The sequence below is a fragment of the Phascolarctos cinereus genome, unplaced genomic scaffold (assembly GCF_003287225.1).
Source record: "Phascolarctos cinereus isolate Bilbo 61053 unplaced genomic scaffold, phaCin_HiC Scaffold_3;HRSCAF=262, whole genome shotgun sequence".
Classification (NCBI taxonomy): Eukaryota; Metazoa; Chordata; class Mammalia; order Diprotodontia; family Phascolarctidae; genus Phascolarctos; species Phascolarctos cinereus.
Genome location: NW_027555736.1, coordinates 122,545,830 through 122,566,372, shown reverse-complemented (window position 1 = coordinate 122,566,372; position 20,543 = coordinate 122,545,830). Strand labels below are relative to the sequence as shown.

Genomic DNA, 20,543 nt, shown 5'->3' with positions numbered 1-20,543 from the left:
AGCAAAAGGACTTTACATTTCTGGGGCTCAAGTGTCCTAATCTTGCATGTGAAACATGCAGTGGGATAAAAGCCACAATCAAGGCAAGGTTTCCCAGTTTACAAAACCATAGATTTGCATTAGCAAATCTTTGGTTGTGTGTTCAGTTTCAGTATTCACCTATGAACCACTGAACTAAGCCTCTGGAGAGCAAATTGAAAGGATATTCTCAGACCATAGTATACATATACTTTTATTTTCACCTTTGCAAATAGAAATGATTTTCTTAGGGACAAAGCACCTTTCATCATTTTCTTTGAGCTGCAGAAATCACAGCACTAGTAGGGATCTAGGCCAAGGAGAGGAGACTCAGGGCATTTAAAGGAAATCAAGTGACTCTGAACGGCATGGACATAATGCCCTTTGATTCAGAAAAAAAGAAATTCATTTAATCTTAGCAAACACACACAAAAGTGAGTCTTGCCTTCCTGCTCTTTTTATTTGCTATCAGCATTAAAGATCTGCTTAATATTTTACCTTCACCCTTGGTCACCAAGCAGAACAAACCAAGTCCTATCACTAGATGTCATCGCTATTAAGAAGAGGAAGGAAGAAAGAGAAGAGAGGAAAGGAAAAAAAAATCTCAGGCGGGGAGATTCATGAAACCTACAGTTGCTCAAGTCAAAACATTTTAATGCTAAAAAAAAGTCAAAATAAATGATCAAACTAAAGAATTTGAGCTTCCAGTGAGCTGTAAAAAGGGGCTGATAAACCACAAGAAACAAATATTTAAAGGTGGTTTTTAAGAACTCAGAGATGGGAAATGATTGAATAGAGGAGGTTTGAGCCCCCTCTACCTTCTTCTTTAAAGAAAAGAAAATAGCCATTGCAATCATAGGGTCTCTCTACTCACCTATCAATGTCCTCTTATACTGTGCTACTCTTTCAATGAAATAGTTGTGATTAAAATAAGCAACAAAATCATGACTAAGCTGATAATCAGAATACCTTTCTGTTATGGAAGTACATCCAGGCTGAGAGACATTATTGCTTCTCATAGCCTTTACATATCATTTAAACTTGGGATCATGGCCGGTACTTGATTTGAAGGTAGAGAAAATATTCTATAAATAATTATCACCTCAATGAGTTTTAGTTCAAAACAAGCCTCCTCCATAGTACATTCTTGTTCTAGAGTGCCATTTTAGCCATTCATCTAAAAAGTCGGTTTCCTTACCTCTAATATCATGCCAATCATACCACCGTGATGATTTGGGAGGATCCTTGGACAATGTGACATATGAAGTGGCTATTGTTTATAACCATCTAGGATTGGCTAAATTCTTTCTCTGTATTCGGTAAAACATATGCAAGCAAACTCACAATACCTATGCTTTATTTATCAGATCATGAGAATTCTTTGAACTGAGTAGCTCAAACAAAGATATGTTTCTAGGATGGGTATGATGTAAATATAACATCATTTAATGCCCAATTCCTGTTGGATGATGACGGTCATCTCTGCCTCTGGTTTCTTCATCTGAATTTAGAGTTAAGCAAGAGGGATGAGTCCCTTAAGAAATCACAGAGATAATCTCTCCTCCCCTCAACATAACCTTACCCCTACCTCATAAGTCAGCATATCCTATTGGCTAGACAAAAGTACTGTCTAAGGGTATGAATCACTTTTACAATGGTGTTAAGTACACAGAAGTGTACCTGTGTGCTCTTTGAGATAGCATGCTATCTTAGAAAGTACAGTGAGCAGGTCTGGATTCCACACTTGACTCTGGGTCTGATAGACTTTGTGCTTTTAGACAACTTCTTCACCTCTTTAGTCTTGTTTCTTTATATCAAAATACAAAGGGAAATCTCTCCTAACTAGGAAGCTGGACACAATATTTTTATACAACTTTACGACATAAGAAGCATGAAAAGGAACTAGGTAGTGAATCTTTAATAATTAAAAATGAATCCACAAACTAAAAAGACAAACATTGCACAAGGTAAAAGACTCAATGATAAAATGTTTGAGAGCTCCCACTCACTTTTCTCACCCCTAACCAGCTGTATTTACCAAGCATAGCATTGGGACATACAATACATTTCATTAGACTATGGAAACAGAATTTTTTCCCCCAAAAGGCAAATATTTGTGCAATATTTACTTATAAAGGAAATTATTTTTCACCAAATGAAAGAAATAGAATTTGTGCATTTTTAAATTAACAACTAAGCATTACTTAAAAACTTGGAAATTAGATATGAAATACCTATTTATGGAGATATTAGAGTGTGCCTTGGAACACCTGACATAGCATGTACATACACGCATGAGGCACAATCAGTAGAAGCAACTTCACAACCTTATTGATTCAAGGTCTGACAATAAAAACCTATGCTTGGTTCCCCTATGGCTAGGAATCAATCAGAATCTTTTCACCCCCTTTAACCCACACCACAAGAGATGGAAAACACTGGTTCTGCCTAGCCACAAGAAGGGAAGATCATGCAACAGAAGGAGAAGGGTAGGGGGAGACAGCAGCACAGAGCCAGATGGAATGGAAAGGGTTTCCATATACAAGAGAATAAAGACTAGAAATTTAGTTGGAGTCAGTCCTCTCCTAATGGAATTTACTCTGGGCAGGAAATCAGCTTGATCCCTATACTTGCTGAGCATTCTAAGCCACAGGAATCTGTTGGGATATAATCAGGGAATAGTTGGAGAAAGCACATTCACCAAGAAGTGAGATAAGAAGCTAAATATAAACAACATGGAAAATAAGAAAAAAAAAGCCAAATGATAAAAATTCCAAGAGAAAAAGGCTTTATATAATTCTAGCTCCCAAGCAGATACAAAAAATAAAATCCATAAAGACAAATTGGGAAAAAAGAAAATTTCCCAAAGGAGCTATAACACATCAAGTAGATATTCTATCAAAATTATCAAACCAACAATCCTTAATGAAAAATAAACCTTTATAGATTTCCCAGAGATAATGGAATACCGGAAAGAAAGTCCAGAATAGTTCAAAAGAGAAATAACACTTATGAAAGAAGCAAATTTGGAAATAAACTGACTTATAAGAAAGATTTCTTGAAGTAGAAATAATGAAGACAAATAACAGAAAGTGAAAATAGAAAATTTAATGGAGAATCTCTCCAAATTCATAGAGGTTTTGAAAATGAGAATGACAGATCTTAAACTAAACGTTTCTGGTAGAAAAGAAAATTTGGGAGAAGTAAAAGACAGTAACTTTGAGGACACATAAATGACGTACCATCCTAAATAATGGAAAAGTAATAGAATTAGAAGATAGGGTACATAGAAATAGATTATAGATTATAGGCATGGAGAAAATAAAGCAATATTAGATTTTATTTTTTGTTTTTAATTAATTTATTTTGATTTATCAACAATCACTTCCATAAGATTTTGAGTTTTAAATTTTTCTCCCCCTCCCTCCCCACCTCAGTCCCCAAGGTGGCATGAAATCTGATATAGGCTATACATATACATTCCTATTAAACATATTTTCACATTAGTGATGTTGTAAGTAAGAATTAGAACCAATAGGAGGAACCACCAAAAAGAGGAAACAAAACACAACAGAAGAAAAAAAATAGCAAATAATATGCTTCGATCTGCATTCAAACTCCATAGTTCTTTCTTCTTTGTGGATAGCATTTTCCATCACAAGGCCTTTGGAGATGTCTTAGATCCTTGTATTGCTGAGAAGGGTTAAGTCTATCAATATTAGTCATCGCACAACATGGCTGTTACTGTGTACAGCATTCTCCTGGTTCTGCTCAGTTCATTCATCATCAAACCATACAAGTCTTTCCAGGTTTTTCTGAAGCCTGCCTGTTCATCATTTTTTACAGCACAATAATATTCCATTACATTCATATATCACATTCACAGTTATGATTACCATGTCTTTCTCTCCATCCTCCCCCACCCTTATGCTTTTCTTTCTATTTTTCATTCCTCACTAATGTTTTGCTTTTGACCACCACCTCCCTCAGTCCAACCTTCCTTCTATTAGACCCCACCCATGCTTTTCTTCCCTGTTACCCTTACTACTTCTTCCCTCTCTTCTATCCCTCCCTCCCTTTTCTTTCCCCTTTTCCCTCCTACTGCCTATAGGGCATGTTAATTTCTATACCTAACTGATTATGTTATTCCCTTCTGGAGCCAAATCTGATGAGAGTAAGTTTCAGACAATGCTCATCTCCCTCCCTTCTTTCTCTCTGCTATAATAGGTTTTTGTGCCTTTTCCTGTAATGTAATTTACCCTTGTCTGCCTCCTCCTTACCTTTTCTTTCAGTACATTTTCTTAGTTAGATCAGATTAATCCACTTACTTGGATCCATTTAATTTAACTCTTGATTAGATTTTTTTTCATCATTATATCAAAGTCAATTTATACCCACCACCACCTTTATTTATACCCCTTTAACATGGTGCAATAACAATACAGTTCTCAAGAGTTATAAGTGTCATCTTCCCTTGTAGGGATGTAAACAGTTTGTTCTTATTAATAATATGCTGTTTCTTTCTGTCCCGTTTCTCTTTTTATGTCTCTCTTGAGTCTTATATTTGAAGATCAACTTTTCTGTTGAGCTCTGGTCTTTTTATCAGGAAGGTATGGAAGTCCCCTATTTCATTCAATATCCATCTCCTCCTCTTAAAGATCATGCTCATTTTTGCTGAGCAGTTGATCCTTGGCTGTAATCCAAGCTCCTTTACCTTATGGAATATTATATTCCAGGCCCTATAGTCTTTTAATGTAGAAGCTGCAAGGTCCTGTGTAATCCTGACTATGGTTCCATGATATTTAAATTGTTTCTTTCTGGCTGCTTGTAGTATTTTTTCTTTGATCTGGTAATTTTGGAATTTGGCTACTATATTCCTTGGTGTTTTCAATTAGGGATCTCTTTCAGGAGGTGATCGGTGGATTCTTTCTATGGCTATTTTACCTTCTGGTTCTAGGACCTCATGGCAGTTTTCCTTTATGATTTCATGAAAGATACTGTCCAGGCTCTTTTTTTCACTGGGATTTTCAGGTAGACCAATAATTTTTAAATTGTCTCTCCTGGATTGATTTTCTAGGTCAGTTGTTTTACCAATGAGGTATTGCACATTTTCATCATTTTTTTCATTCTTTTGTTTTTGTTTGACTCTTTCTGTCTCATAGAGCCATTAGCTTCCATTTGCCCAATTCTAATTTTTAACGAATTGTTTTCTTCTATTACATTTTATGCCTCCTTCCCCATTTGGCCAATTGTAGTTTTTAGGGACTTACTTTCTTCAGTGTACTTTTTTTCCAGTTGGCCAATTGCATTTTTTAAGGACTTGTTTTCTACAGTTAATTTTTGTCCTTCCTTTTCCAAGCTATTGACTCTCTCTCACATACCTCTCATTTCTTTTCCCATTTTTATTTCTACCTCTCTCATTTGACTTTTAAAATCCTTTTTGAGCCCTTCTAAGAAGGCTTTTTGGGCTTCAGACCAGTTCATATTCCCTTTTGAGGTTCCAGATGTGGGTTTGTTGACAATATTGTCCTCTTCAGAATTTTAGCTTTGATCTTCACTCTTCCCATAGTAAGAATCTGTCATACATTTCTTTTTGCTTATTGCATTTGCTTGTTTCCTGGCCTTTAAAAGATTGATATATTCTGCTGGGGAGCATAGGGTACTGACCCAAGCTTCTTGTGTTGGGAGCCTAGGGCCTGGTCACTGGCTTTGTGTGCTGGGGCCTCCAATACTGGCAGTTGGAGGCTGTAGGGTTCTGGCAGCTTACCTGGTGTTGGGTTGGAATCAGCAACACTGGAACTCTAGGGGTAGGAATGGGTAGTGTGGCTCCTGGAGATTTCCTGCTCACCTGGGTCATCCCTTCCTTTCACTTTCTTTAGCTTCTTTCAGATGGATGTTGCAGGATGTTTATCTGCCTGGGGCCCCTTGGAGTGCTACTTCCCTTAATTTTGCTGAGACACTGGAAGAACCAGTTGCTATAGAATTCCCAGGCACCTGGTGGTTTTCCAAGCTGGTTTCCACTGGTTCCCCCTTCATAAGTGAGGCAATCTGGGGTCCAGATGTTGGTGTTTGCCTGTTCCACTACCTGGGCTTCAGGATCTCCTACTGGTATGCTGAGGTGGGGCTTTCCACTACCTTGCTGGGACACCTCCCATTCTATACTGCTCCCTTCTCCCAGGGTAAGAGGGACCTTTCCCAATATTTCCTCAAGCTACCTGGGCTGCTGGACTGCTGCACCCCATCTTTCTTCTGGTTCAGTTGTTACAGGGTTTTTCCTGGGGTGATATTTTCTGGGCTTTCAGAGGTGAATAAGGAAGGGTAAGAGCAACTCACCTCTTACTCTGCCATCTTGGCTCCTAGAAGGAGAACAACCAGATTGTTTTTCAAGCAGTAAATAGAAAGACTTCAGCTATGAAGGAATCTCAATTAAATAATCCAAGATTCTTCTGTGAGCATAAAGAATCACAGGAAAAAAAAGAATAGGATATTCTTTTTTTAAATGTAAATTTATTTATTTTTAGTTTTCAACATTCACTTCCACAAGATTTTGAGTTCCAAATTTTCACCCCATCTCCCCCCCTCCCCCACTCCAAGATGATATGCATTCTGAATACCCCTTTCCTTAGTCTGCCCTCTCTTCAATCTCTCCCCCTTCCCTTCTCTTATCCCCTTCCCCTTCTATTTTCCTGTAGGGCAGGATAGACTTCTGTACCCCATTTCCTGCTTTTCTTATTTCCCAGTGGCATGTGAAAACATTTTTTTAAACAGGTGTTTTTAAAACTTTGGGTTCCAAATTTCCTCCCTTCCTCCCTCCCCACCCACATTCATTGAAAAGGCAAGCAACTCAATATAGGTTATACATGTGCAGTTATGCAAAACACTTCCATAGTAGACATATTGTGAAAAACTAACTCAATTTCCCTTAATCCTATCCTGCCCCCCCATTTATTCTATTCTTTCTTTTGACCCTGTCCCTCCTCTTAAGTAGTTGCTTCTGATTACCCACTTTCCCAATCTGCCCTCCTCGCTATCATCCTCCTGCTCTCTTGATACCTTACCCCCCCTATTTTCCTGTAGGGTAAGACAGATTTCCATACCCAACTGAATGTGTATGTTAGTCCCTCCTTAAGCCAAATCCTATGAGAGTAAGATTCACTCATTCCCCCTCATGTTCCCCTGTTTCCCCTCCACTGTAAGAGCCTTTACTTTTCTGTTTTTTTTTGTGAGATAATTTACCCCATTCTACCTCTCCTTTTCTTCTTCTTCTTCTAGTAGAATCCTCTTTCATCCCTTAATTTTATTCTCCAGATATGACCCTTCATCTTCAACTCACCCTGTGTCTTCTATCTATCTGTCTGTCTATATATACATATGTATAATTTTTCCCCCTCCAACTACCCGAATACTGACAAAGGTCTCATGAATTATAAATATCTTTCCATGCAGGAATGTAAACAGTCCAACCTTAATAAGTCTCTTATGATTCCTCTTTCCTGTTCACCTCTTCATGTTCCACTTGAGTCTTCTATTTGAAAGTGAAATTTTCTATTCAGCTCTGGTCTTTTCATCAAGAACGCTTGAAAGTCCTCTATTTCACTGAATAGCCATTTTTCCTCCTGAAGGATTATACTCAGTTTTCGCGGGTAGGTGATTCTAGTTGTACTCCTATCTCCTTTGCCCTCTGGAATATTATATTCCATGCCCTACAGTCCTTTAATGTAGAAGCTGCTGAATCTTCTGTTATCCTGATTGTGTTTGCACAGTACTTGAACTGTTTCCTTCTGGCAGGTTGTAATATTTTCTCCTTGACCGGGGAACTCTGGAATTTGGGTGCAATATTCCTAGGAGTTTTCCTTTGGGGATCTCTTTCAGGAGGAGATCTGTGGATTCTTTCAATTTCTATTTTGCCCTCTGGTTCTAATATATCAGGGCAGTTTTCCTTGATAATTTCTTGAAAGATGATGCCTAGGCTCTTTCTTTGATCATGGCTTTCAGATAATCCAATAATCTTTAAATTCTCTCTCCTGGATCTATTTTCCAGGTCAGTTATTTTTCCAATGAGATATTTCACATTGTTTTCTAATTTTTCATTCTTTTGGATTTGTTCTACTGTGTCGTGATTTCTCATAAAGTCACTATCTTCCAATTGCTCTATTCTAATTTTTAAGAAAGTATTTTCTTCAGTAATCTTTTGGGCTTCCTTTTCCATTTGGCCAATTTTGGTTTTTAGGGCATTCTTCTCCTCATTGGCTTTTTGGACCTCTTTTGCCATTTGGGTTAGGCTATTTTTTAAGGTGTTATTTTCTTCAGTATTTTTTTGGGTCTCCTTTAGCAAGCTGTTGACTTGTTTTTCATGATTTTCTTTCATTGCTCTCATTTCTCCTCCCAGTTTTTCCTCTACTTCTCTTACTTGCTTCTCAAAATCCTTTTTGAGCTCTTCCAAGGCCTGGGACTGATTCATATTTTTCTTGGAGGCTTTGGATGTAGGAGCTTTGACTTTGTTGTCTTCTGGTTGTATATTTTGATCTTCTTTGTAACCAAAGTAAGATAATATAGTCTGACTCTTTTTGGGCTGCTTACTCATGATCCTCGCTAATTACTTGAATTTTAAACTCTTTGTTAAGGTAAGAGTCTGCTTCCAGTGTGGAGAATGTACTGTCCCAAGCTTCATGGGTTTATACAGCTGTTTTCAGAGATACTTGTAGGGACCTGTAAATTTTCAGTTCTTCCAAGGTGGCATGATAAGGGGTGAAGTGTTTACTCCATTCCTGGGCTGTCTCTGGTCTATTAGTGACCACACCACTCCTTTCTGTCCAGAACTGTGTGGAAGATTTCCTGTCTATAACCACTACAATCTCCACCACACCAGAACTCCTCCTCACCCCAGGAACGACTGCCCAGAACTGTAACACAGATCCAAGAGAAGGCAAAGCAAGAGATTCCTGCCTCAGCACTGGCAAAGAGAGTCTCTGCACCCCCTTCTAATCAGCCACTTGATTCCCCCTCAGTCTGCTGGCCAGAAGCTCGAGACACAGCCACCTCCCAGGTGCACACATTCTGTGTTCTGGAACTGGCTCTGAGACCTAGCTCCTCTCTCACCACAGAAACAGACTTTTCCTACTGACCTTCTAAGTTGTCTTTGGTGTTTATGGCATTGAAAAGTCTGGAAACCTGCACAGCTGCCCATGATTCAATCCTCTGAGGCCTGCTTCAGGTTCGCTGCAGCCTATGCCCCAATGCCGAACTGCGCTCCTAGTCCCGCTCAGTGTGATATACCTTTCTGATCAATCATCCAGATTGTATTCGACTGGAAATTTGCTTCACTCTGTGTTTTTGTGGGTTCTGCTGCTTTAGAATTTGTTTAGAGTCATTTTTTTATAGGTATTTGGAGGGATTTGGGGGAGAGCTGAAGCAAATCACTGCTTTTGCTCCTGCCATCTTGGCTCTGCCTCTAAGAATAGGATATTCTAAAAAGGAAATTACTTCAATAGGAAACCTAAAATAACATATATTGTAGAGCATAAAAGCCAATGGAAAAAGGTGAATCTTTGACGAACTAGAGGCATTATTTTTCAAATTAGTTTATCTGTTTTTAATTTTCAATTCACTTCCATAAGATTTTGAATTTTAAATTTTCTCCCCCTCCTTCCCTTCCCCTCTCCCCAAGATGGCATGCAATCTGATATATGCTCTACATATACAGTCAAATTAAAAATATTTTCACATTAGTCATGTTGTAAAGAAGAATTAGGTCCAATGGGAGGAAACATGAGAAAGAAGAAACAAAACAAAACAAAAATTTAAAAAGGAGTGCAAACAGTATGCTTTGATCTTCATTTGGACTCCATAATTCTCTGGATATGGTTAGCATTTTCCATCATGAGTCTTTTGGAGTTATCTTAGATCTTTACATTGCTGAGATGAGCTATGTATATCAAAGTTAATCATTGCACAGTGTGCCTGTAACAGCAACTGTGTACTGTGTACAATGTTCTCCTGGTTCTGTTCACTTCACTGAGCATCGGTTCATAAGTCTTTCCAGGTTTTTCTGATGTCCGCCTGTTCATTGTTTCTTATAGCCTGGAAGTGTTTACTCTTCACAGGGACCAAATCTCCTGGTATTTTTCTTTAGATCTTCTAGGATTGTCCCAGGAGAACCCTGTTTTGCCCCTATTATTATTTACTTTTATCCACACTTTGTTCACCCTAAGGTGATATTTTGTCTCTTAAAGGGAGAATCTGGTGATTTTGGAATTTTCTGACCTACTCCTCTAACTCCCCAGAATCCTCCAAGCCACTCCCTTTTAAATGAGAAACATGAAATGAGCCCAAGCACAAAAGGATTTCTTAGAAGAACTGAAAAAGGACTTTAAAAATCAAATGAGAGAGATTGAAGAAAAACTAGGAAAAAAATAAGAGCAATCCAAGAAAATCAAGAAAAATATGAAAAGAAAGTCAACCAACTTGAAATAGAGAACCAAAAACTTAAGGAAGGAAATAATTCCTTGAAAGCTAGAATTAGGCAAAGGGAAGCTAATGACATTCTAAGACATCAATAACTATTGAAACAAACTTAAAAGAATGAAAAAAAAGAGAATATGAAACATCTCATCAGAAAAACTACTGATCTGGAGAACAGATCAAGGAGAAATAATATAAAAATAGTAAGACTGCCTGAAAATTATGATTCAAAAAGAATCTTGATAAAATGTTACAAGAAATTATCAAGGAAAATTGCCCTGAAATTCTAGAACAAGAACAGGGAATCAGTGTTCAATTCCAGAAAGGGAGCCTGAGAAACAGCTACCACATCTATGGAAGGCAGCAAATGTGCAAATTAGGCAAAGCACAAATAGAAAAAAAATATACTAACCACCACCTAAAAGAGATCCCAGGATGACTTACAGGAATATCATAGCCCCAGTTTCAAAGCTTTTTTTTTTCAAAATTTTCGAAGGTTAAGGAGAAAATATTGGAAGTAACAAGAAAACAAATAAATATTTTGGAGCAACAATAGGGATTACACAAGACCTAGTAGCTACTATACTGAAGGACCATAGGTCTTGGAATACTATATTTTGTAGAGCAAAAAATCTAGGGTTCTGACCAAGGGTAGTTTACCTAGCAAAGTTAAGTATAATCCTGAATGAAAAAATGAACATTTAATGAACCAAAAGATTTTCAGATATTTGTGACAAAAACAGAGTAACTTAAGGGCAGATTTGACATAGAACATCCAGGATAAAAATAAAGTAAGCATTAAGGACTCAATAAGGTCAAATAATTTATTTCTTATATATTAAAATATTATTAGTTCTATTATGATTCCCAATTTTATTTAGGTACTTTAAGAGAAAGACTTGGGCTGAGCTGAGTATGAAGGAGGTGATTCTTTAAAAACAAACAAATAAAGTATGTAGGGACAGATAAAAAGAGTAATTATCTAATACAAATGAGGCAAAAAAGGAAAAATTAATAAAGAAGAAGGTGGGGGGGTAGGTAGTGCTGAAACCTTACTCTCATTGGGAAAGGGTTAAAGGAGGAACTCTCTCTCTCTCTCTCTCTCTCTCTCTCTCTATATATATATATATATATATATATATATATATATATATATACACACATATATATATACACATACACACACATACATATACATATATATGTATGTGTGTGTATACACATATATATACACACATATATATGTATATATGTATGTATAAAATTCTTCTGTATTTAGAAAGAGATGAAGGCAAGGGGATAGGGTGAGGGGTAAGGATAAAGGAGAGAGTGTTGGAGGGATGGGTAGGTTAAGGAATAGTAGGATAAGGTAGCAGGTAGAAGTAAATCAGAGGAGTGAGGAGGTATAGAAACAAGGTGAGAAGGATAGTGAGGAAAAATAGGAAGGAGGAAAATATACACATAATTAGAGCTTAGCATGTGAATGGTGTGAATTTACCCACAAAAAGGAAACATAGCAGATTAAAAATTTGAATTCAACAACAAATTGCTTTCAGGAAATGCTAAAAATGAGAGATACACACAAACATAAAATAAAGGTCAGGATTAAAATTTATCATATAAAAAAGAAGGGGTAGTAATCTTGATTTCAGACAAATTTAAAGCTAAAATAGTTTTACTGAAAAGAGAAAAATAGGGAAACTACATTGTGTCAGCTTTATCATTTAATATTGTTTTAGACCATTTAAAATAACTGGAAAGTATAAAATAACTAAGAGTATACCTGCCAAAACAGATGCAGAAACTATATGAATATAAACACAAAACACTTTTTATACAAAAACATAAGATCTAAATAATTGAAGTAATATTTATTGTTAATGGGTAGGTAAAGCCAATATGATAAAAAATGATAATTTTACCTAACTAATCTATTTATGTAATGCCATCCCAATTAAATTACTAAAATTATCGTACTGAGTTAGAAAAAAATAATGAAGTTCATTTAGAAGAACAAAAGTTCAGGAACTTCAAGGAAACCAGGGGAAAATAGATGCAAAGGAAGCACATCTGGTAGTATTAGACATTAAACCACATTATAAGGTAGGAACATTGTTGAAGTGCAAAATGGATAATTTTGATTATTTTAAATTTTTTTTTTCTTACAAAAATAAAATCTATACAGCTAAGAATAGAAGGAATGCAGAAAATTTTGGGGAAAACTTTCATAGAAAGTCTCTCAGATAGAATGGGATTGGATTGGAATATTGCTGTGGTGTAGGATATGATGAACTGGTTGATTTAGAAAAAAACATGGAAATACTTGGACTTATGAAAGAAAATGCTGTTCACCTTCAGAGAAACAGATGAAAAGTAGAAATAAGCATAGTACAGTCTTATATATGTGTGTGTGAATGTATATGTGTGTTTATAGATATCTATGTATATGTATAATATTATGTATTCATATATGTATTTCTATATGTGTATATATGTATGTATATATGTATATCTTGTATTCACACACACACACATATCTCCATGCTTTTTGGTGGGGAGGGAGAAAGGAAAAAAATGTAAAATGTAAACAGCAAGAACAAAAGAAGACCCACAGAAGCAAAGAAAAGCTGCATAGTTTTGAAAGCAATGTGTAGTATTTATTATATAGCTTTTCTTGAAATGGAAATTTATTGCTTTATATTAAATACTGTCTTATGTTCTACTGTGTACATGGTGATGCATTTTTTCTTTTTTTATTTGTAGTTGTTTAAAATAAATTTAAAAACAAAAAACAAAAAGAAAAGAAACAAAAAAGGGAAATATATTCTCACTAATCTTTAAGATGAGTAGAAAAGGGCCAGTTATTTCTTTAATTTATCAACTAGCAAACTTTGCAGGACAGAGGGCAGTAGGAGAATGGAATAGGAATAATGGGGTAGAGGGCCTGAAATGAGATGAAATGGAAATCAGTTTAATCCAGGAGAGTTTAAATGAGAGTGACATTTTTGAGTGGTTTTACAGGGTTGATTTTATCTGGAAGAGATAGGCAGAAAAGGTGATCATCTTATCTGAGCAAGAGTTGTACTTCCCAAGATTTCATCCCATCTTGAAAGGTATGATCTACTCTGGGTAACTGACATACTAGGTGTTATGGGAGTCATATATCCAGAGATATGATATATTGGACCCCATTGAAAGAAAATGTTAAACCCAGGACACATAGAACACAAAAGAAAAATAAAATCTTAAAAAAATGTGCAAGGGAAATATATCTATGAAAGTACTAACATAGAAATGAAAAAGCATGTAGCACATTTTTTTTACTCTAGATGTTCTACCTTTTATGAGGAAAATAAAAAGAATAAAGAAGGACCATGTAAGATTATAGCCCACAAACAGGAAAATAGAACTCAAACTAGGCTAGAAAGAGATATACATGAGAAGAGAGAAAAATTAAATGAAAACATCGTGGAAAAGGACATTAAAAAAGAACATTATTTAAGCTAAGATGTTGGAATGGAGGAAGACATGAAATAGAGAACTTTTGACCACAGATTATGTGGTTTAGGGAGAGAAAAGATTCAAAAGAAGGACTATGACTCTAAGAGTCTTTATGGTACAGTAGAATGAGTGATCAGCTTGCATTCAAGAAGACCTAGGTTCACATTCTGTATAACTCTGAGCCATTCATTTAACCTCCATATGTCTCAGACAACTTTTTAGGATTTATCTGCTAGGATAGTTGTACTATGTTGGTGGAAGGAATTCCCATACAAAAAATTTCCCTTACTATGACAACATTACAGGTCCTTTAAATATTGTTCAGAGGAATATCTTCCATAACATTGATATAAATTGTCTTCAACCTGAGGATTAGAGCTCCCAAGGCTTTTCTCTCCAACATGTTAAATATATTGCATGTGTTTATTCTACTTGGTTTACATAGTTGTGAAAGATGACTTGCACAGCAAAAGGGTCCAGTAAGATGATGATGGATTGAATGCAAGTGCATTTTATTTTTATGTTTTCTTGGAGCTACAAGCAAAATTACTACCACAGCCCAATTTAAAGGCAGAACTGTAGGTGGTCACATACATATTATGATTACAGTGTTGAGAAAAATGTGGCCCTAAATATCTTCTTCCTTCATTAATGGTTGTTACCTGAAATTCTTCCTTAAAGAATTCATTCTTTTTTTTTTTTTAAGCATTGGAGTCCTTTTGTTTTTTAAAGTAGATAGTTTAAAGTTGATAGATAGTTTTTAAAGTAGATAGTAGATAGATCAGATAAAGTATTGATACATTTCTGTGAATTAGTTTTATCAGATTATTTTATATTAGAGAAATGAATAGCTTTGGTAAGAAGAAACAGTACAAAGGCACAAAAGAACCTACATATGGGAGAGCTCATTTCTAGCTTTGTGAAGCAAACAACATTTAACCCAAGAAAGTATCAGTTTCTTCATTACAAAATGAGCATTATGGTGCTTTTCCTATTTCACTGGGCTCTCAAATGTAGATAACATGTAAAAATATTTTTTTTCAAGCTGGGGAAGTATCTTAAGTATTTATTTACTCAAACTTGTAAGAAAGCTTTTTCTCCTAGTATAGGTAAGCACTTGATCCAGAACTTATTCTGAGAGATTGTGACTTGCCCATGGTCATCCACTCAATATTTTAGAGGTGGAAATTTTACCTAGGTTTTCTGATTCTTGAGCTAGCTCTCTCTCTCTACCATGCAGTGATTCCTGTCATCAAAAAATTATAATTAAACACATTTCACCTACTCCATAATTTTACCTTAGTAATACCCTACTGTGGCAATGAATTAAAATACTATCAGCACATGCATTTGGTTTCTTGTGGAAAGGCATGGAAACATGACTAGAAAAAACTCAATATCATGAACTGATGCAGAATGAAAAAAAAAAACCCAAAACCTTTATATCCACAATAGCTACAATGAAATATAAGAAAAAATATAGAAAAGAAAAAAAAAAGCAGGATACTTTGTCAATATAGTAGTGAAGAAACTTAGCCCTGGAGAAGAACTGAAAAAAAAATAGCACCTTTCATCTTTGCAGAGCTATGGAACTATGAGCTGGAATATTGTATACCTTGTCAGACTTTGTGGATATTATGGTTGGTTTTGCTAAACTGCTTTTTTCTCTTTCTTTAAAAATGTTATATGGTAATGTTTCTGGTTAACTGGATAGTCGAAGAGGATGAGGCTTTTGTCAGTAAATGGTGATATAAAAACAAAAGATATCAAAATTTTACAAAATAAGGAACATAAGAATGAAAAGACCTGCATTCTTCCAGTAACTAAATACATAATCTTCGGTCACTCAATATCTATCTTTCAATTTCATCATTTGCAAAATAAGGGGGTTGAATTGATTCCCTGGTTCTTTACCTTTTTCAGGAATGAGAATTTTCTTTTACTACAAGCAAATTTGGCAAATCCCAACAAGACAATGATTATGCTCTTAGCCTGTAGACTCCTTGTGTGTAGCAATTACTTTTTTTTAGATATCTGCTTCCTCAACACCTGGTACATAATCCAGTGCTTAATAAATACTTGTTGATTAATGTATTAGCATAGATTGAGATAATACATAATGACAAAAGTTCAGAATAAATAGGGAAGGAGCATGAAATCAGGAAACCCTCAATTTATATCCTGCATCTGGTGATTACTAGCTTTGTAAACATGAGCAAGTCACTTAAGCTCATTGAGCCTCAGTTTCCTTATATTTAAAAAGGGAATAATAATAACAGTAGTAACGAATTTACAAGGTTGTTGAGATGCTCTAGAGCAGTGACGTATGTGTCACTCTTGGCAAATTTTAAAGTAGTTTATATGAATGTCAACTGTTATTATCATTATAATTAATAATAATTCTGTCATCATGATTTTCTGTTTTGATATTTACACCAAACTAGTGATATATGTGAGACATGTTATTTATTCAGTGTACAGAATGTGTGTTTTTGCTCACTTGTCAATTTACCTACAAATTCAAGGAGGCAGCTAGGTGGTACAGTGGATAGAATGCCGGGCCTGGAGTGAGGAAGACCTGAATTCACATCTGGCCTCGGATACTTACTACCTGTATAACCCTGAGTAAGTCACTTAACACTGTTTGCCTCAGTTTCCTCATCTGTAAAACATGATCTGGAGAAGGAAATAGCAAGCCACTCTTTTCCTTGCCAAGAAAACCCCAAATGGAGTCACAAAGTACATGACTGAGCTAGTGAACACAAAAATTCAAAGATCTAATGGAGATCCATTAGAAAAATTCTGCAGACACAATCAGTCCCTTTCTGAGATCTGCTGCGAAGGTTTAAAATTACTGGACTAGGTAATTTAGGTAGTTTAAGAATTAAATTAGGTAGTTTAGGACTAGTCCAAAATACAGCTCAAAAATTATTTGAATTTATAGAATTAAGACCCCTGTGACCTGTGTCAAATTCACCTGTCCACTCTCTTAATGAAGTGAAATCTTAAAAACTTCTTTCAACCTAATTGACTTTAGTCATTTATGAACCCTTTAGGATGAAAATGACAACAACAAACATATAAATCCTGAGGCTTAGAGAGGGTCATACATCTAGTAAGTGCCCTGGATTGGATTTACACTCAGATCTTCCATCCTCTTGACTCCAAATTCAGTGTTTTATCCACTATGCAGTACTGTATCTTGGCTTAGAGGGAAAATAGCTTTGAGGAGTCCTATGGATCTGCTCTTTGGGGATATGTGCATGTGAAGTACATCTTTGGTGTTCCCTCCAAAGTTCCAGATTGCCAACTTAAAGTAAGCACTGATTTCTTCTGTTCCATGAGTTGTTAATATGTCTTTGGGACATTGAAGGGCAGATATGCAGCGATCTAGGCATCTGCAACTTGTTGCTTATTGGGTGAAAGTCAGAAGAAAGATTCATTCTTTGGTTGTTTGCCTTGATAATATTTTTTCAGATTGTCTCCCTCATTTTTCTTTTTTTTTTTTCAGTCATAGATGTTCCCTAAGAGGGGAGGATCTCAACAGACAATGGCTCTCTCCTAGTGCTCAACACCAGCCAACTATCTACCATACAAAAGGCCTCTTACATTACTTAAATAGCATTGGCCGGACCCCAGTGGTAAGTCTCCTTTACTTTATTACTCTGCAGTTTCCTAAGAAATAAACTGCAATCAGATAACAGGAATGTTCCAAGGCTTTCACATGAAAGACACTATTAATAGTGAGGTGCTTTAATAGGTGAAGAGCCCAATGCTAGCCTTACATAACAAAATTACCTTGCTCACTCATAAATTTGAATGGAGGTTTAGTTAGCTGCCCAATGATCTACATCAGAGGTGTCAAAATGACTACTCGACACCTGCAATTTAAATACAATGAAATACTCTAAGCAGGATTTGAAGAAATAGTAGCACAGTAATTACTGTGAAATACATTGTAAAAAGTGCCAGAAGTCATCCAGGTAAAGAGAACAAAAATTAGGAAGCATGACTTGCCTCTAATATTTCATGTGAACCTAGGAAAATAGCTTCCCCTTTAAGATCCTCAGCTTTGACATTAACAACAGTAAAAACAATCAGAAAGATAAGAGGTTGATTCAATTATCCACTTAATGGGGCCTTGCCAATTGATACAGCCCCTCCACCTGGAGAAGGGTTGCTGAGCTCCAGCTAAACCCTCATTTAGTACCCTGTTGGGAGGGCATCTTTCTGGGTGGTACAGTAACTACTGGGGAGGGAGGCTTGGCAGTAAGAGGAGCAGGGAGGAGAGATATCCTCATAGGGCTGGCTGGCACCTTACCTGACTCATGTAAAGAAAACCAATAAGGCAGGATTTCTCTCTGCTCTGACAACCTCTAATCGAAGAGAAGAAGATTTATTTTAAAATGTGACAGGTGAAAGGCTTGTTTAAAAATATAAATAAACATTAATTAGCTATAAACATGACAGCCACAGACTTGTTTCCTGCTGGGAGCATCTGAAAGGTGTATGAGAAACAGCTGAGTACTAAATGGTATTCACAGTGTTACAAAGCTCTTTAATGGGCTCTGTATCACCTTTTAGTTACCTACCTGAATATATTCAGTCAACCTCCTAAAGATACCATAAGCACTGTCATTCATCCAGCACTAGTTCCTATCTTATTCAGGGAAGACTGCTCCAGTGCTGAAACATAGGAAACATAAATAAGCTTGAGGAACCCTTCTGGGGTTCTATGGATGGTGATAGATTAGGGTTCTCAGCATCCAGTTGGACAAAGGCAATATTTTCTTAAGATGTATTAGTATTTGCTTTTTTTTTTATAGCAGAGCAGATGAATTTTGGGATTGTTTAATCAGTACTCCCTAGGAGCAAGCAGGTGGCTAGTGTAGCAATGACGCGCAGCAATGTCAGTGCCTCAAATGTCAATCACACATTAGTCAGTGGTCTATGAAGGTAACCCAAACTTTTAGAAGTAGAGAGAACAGTATGGTTCTGCCACCACACCATGTCCCTTAGGCATGTCCAAAATATAACTTATTATCTCTCTCCATCTCTAAACCGAAGTCTTTTCTGAAATTCAGTTTTTCAGAAGAGGCCACCACCATCATATAGGTTACTCAGGTTTGCAATCTCGTAGCCATCATTAACTTTTCCTACTCCTTCACCCCAAATATCTAGAGTTGCCAAATAATGTTTATTCTATATCTAATATTTCTCCCACCTGTTTTGTTCCCCACACTTATGGCCACCCCTGTGGTTCAGGCTCTCATTAATTCATACCTGGACATCTTTGTCTGCTTTTGAATTGATCTTCTTGACTCAAATCTCTCTACTCTTAAATTTATCTTTCACATAGTTGGTAAATTTCAAAATGATATTCCTATAATGAGATAACACATAGAACATTTATGTAACATATAAAGCAAACTTTAAAAATCTATCTTAATGCTAGTTAGCATCAATATTGTTGCTATTGTTATTGTTATTATTACAATAGTTCTAACTATGCCACTCCCTTATTCAATAAACACAAGTGGTCCACTCATCTGTATAATAAAATAAAAACTGTTGTTTTGCTTTTAAAGCTTCTGACAACCTGACTCCCAGCTACCTTTCCAACTTTATTATACATTCCCATTCATGTGCTCTTTGATCCAGACAAACTATCCTTCTTGCTTTTCCTCATACATGCATGGTACTTTATCTCTTGTTACCATGCCTTTGCATAGACAGTCCCTCCCCTGCCCCCATACTTGGAATGCATGCTATTCTTATCTCTGAATCTCAGAATTCCTTGTGGCTATCCAGCATGGCATGGTACCTGAGGCAATTTGCAACATGGAAAATCTCTCTTAATCAAGCACAGCTATGCCAGTGAGTGGAGGAAAACTGTAGAATAAACCTTTGGACTTTCAGGGGATGGCAGCTGACTGGGTGAGTTGGGGGTAGGGTGAAGTTAATGCTTCCCTCAATTTCATCACTGAAATAGGCGGGATGCTCTACTTCCTCCCCAAAATGATCCTCCCCATCTAGTGGAGCCTTGTATTCCTTAAGATGTTGATGTTTTTGTGAAAAATACCTGATTATCTCATTCTATCCTCTGCTTTCATGTTTATTCCTGTCATCTTGAGTTTGAGAGATTTCTTTTGATTCTGTGGAATTTGCTGGCCCTTTTTGTCCAGCACCACTGGTATAAACTAGCCAAAGCACTTTCAAATTCTGCTTGATTTCAATAAAATAAACCCTGAGTAAGGCACAAGGAATAGGAGCTATGCAAGGCAGAGAAGCAATCATAAAGAGAGGAAAAAAGTATTTAGGTGGAGGATTCTTGAGATTCAGGAGGAACCTGTACAGGAGGGACACAGGTACAAAGAGAGACACCAAAGGAAACAGACTATGGACAGGAAGTGCCTAACTGGTTAATGCAAGGAGTAGGACCAGTTGGTATTTTATGTATATACAAATATTTGCATTTTATACATATACACATATAACTATATATATATATATATATATATATGTGTGTGTGTGTGTGTGTGTGTGTGTGTGTGTGTGTATAT

General features: G+C 36.3%; 1 protein-coding gene across 1 annotated transcript in view; it reads left to right on the top strand.

Annotated features, from left to right (window-relative positions):
• AGBL1 (AGBL carboxypeptidase 1) overlaps window positions 1–20,543 on the top strand; it is a 910,143-nt gene that overhangs the window by 394,715 nt on the left and 494,885 nt on the right. Inside the window, exon 17 of the mRNA XM_020963428.2 lies at window positions 17,492–17,621. Coding sequence (XP_020819087.2) covers window positions 17,492–17,621 — 130 coding nt within the window. The remainder of the gene's footprint in view (window positions 1–17,491; window positions 17,622–20,543) is intronic.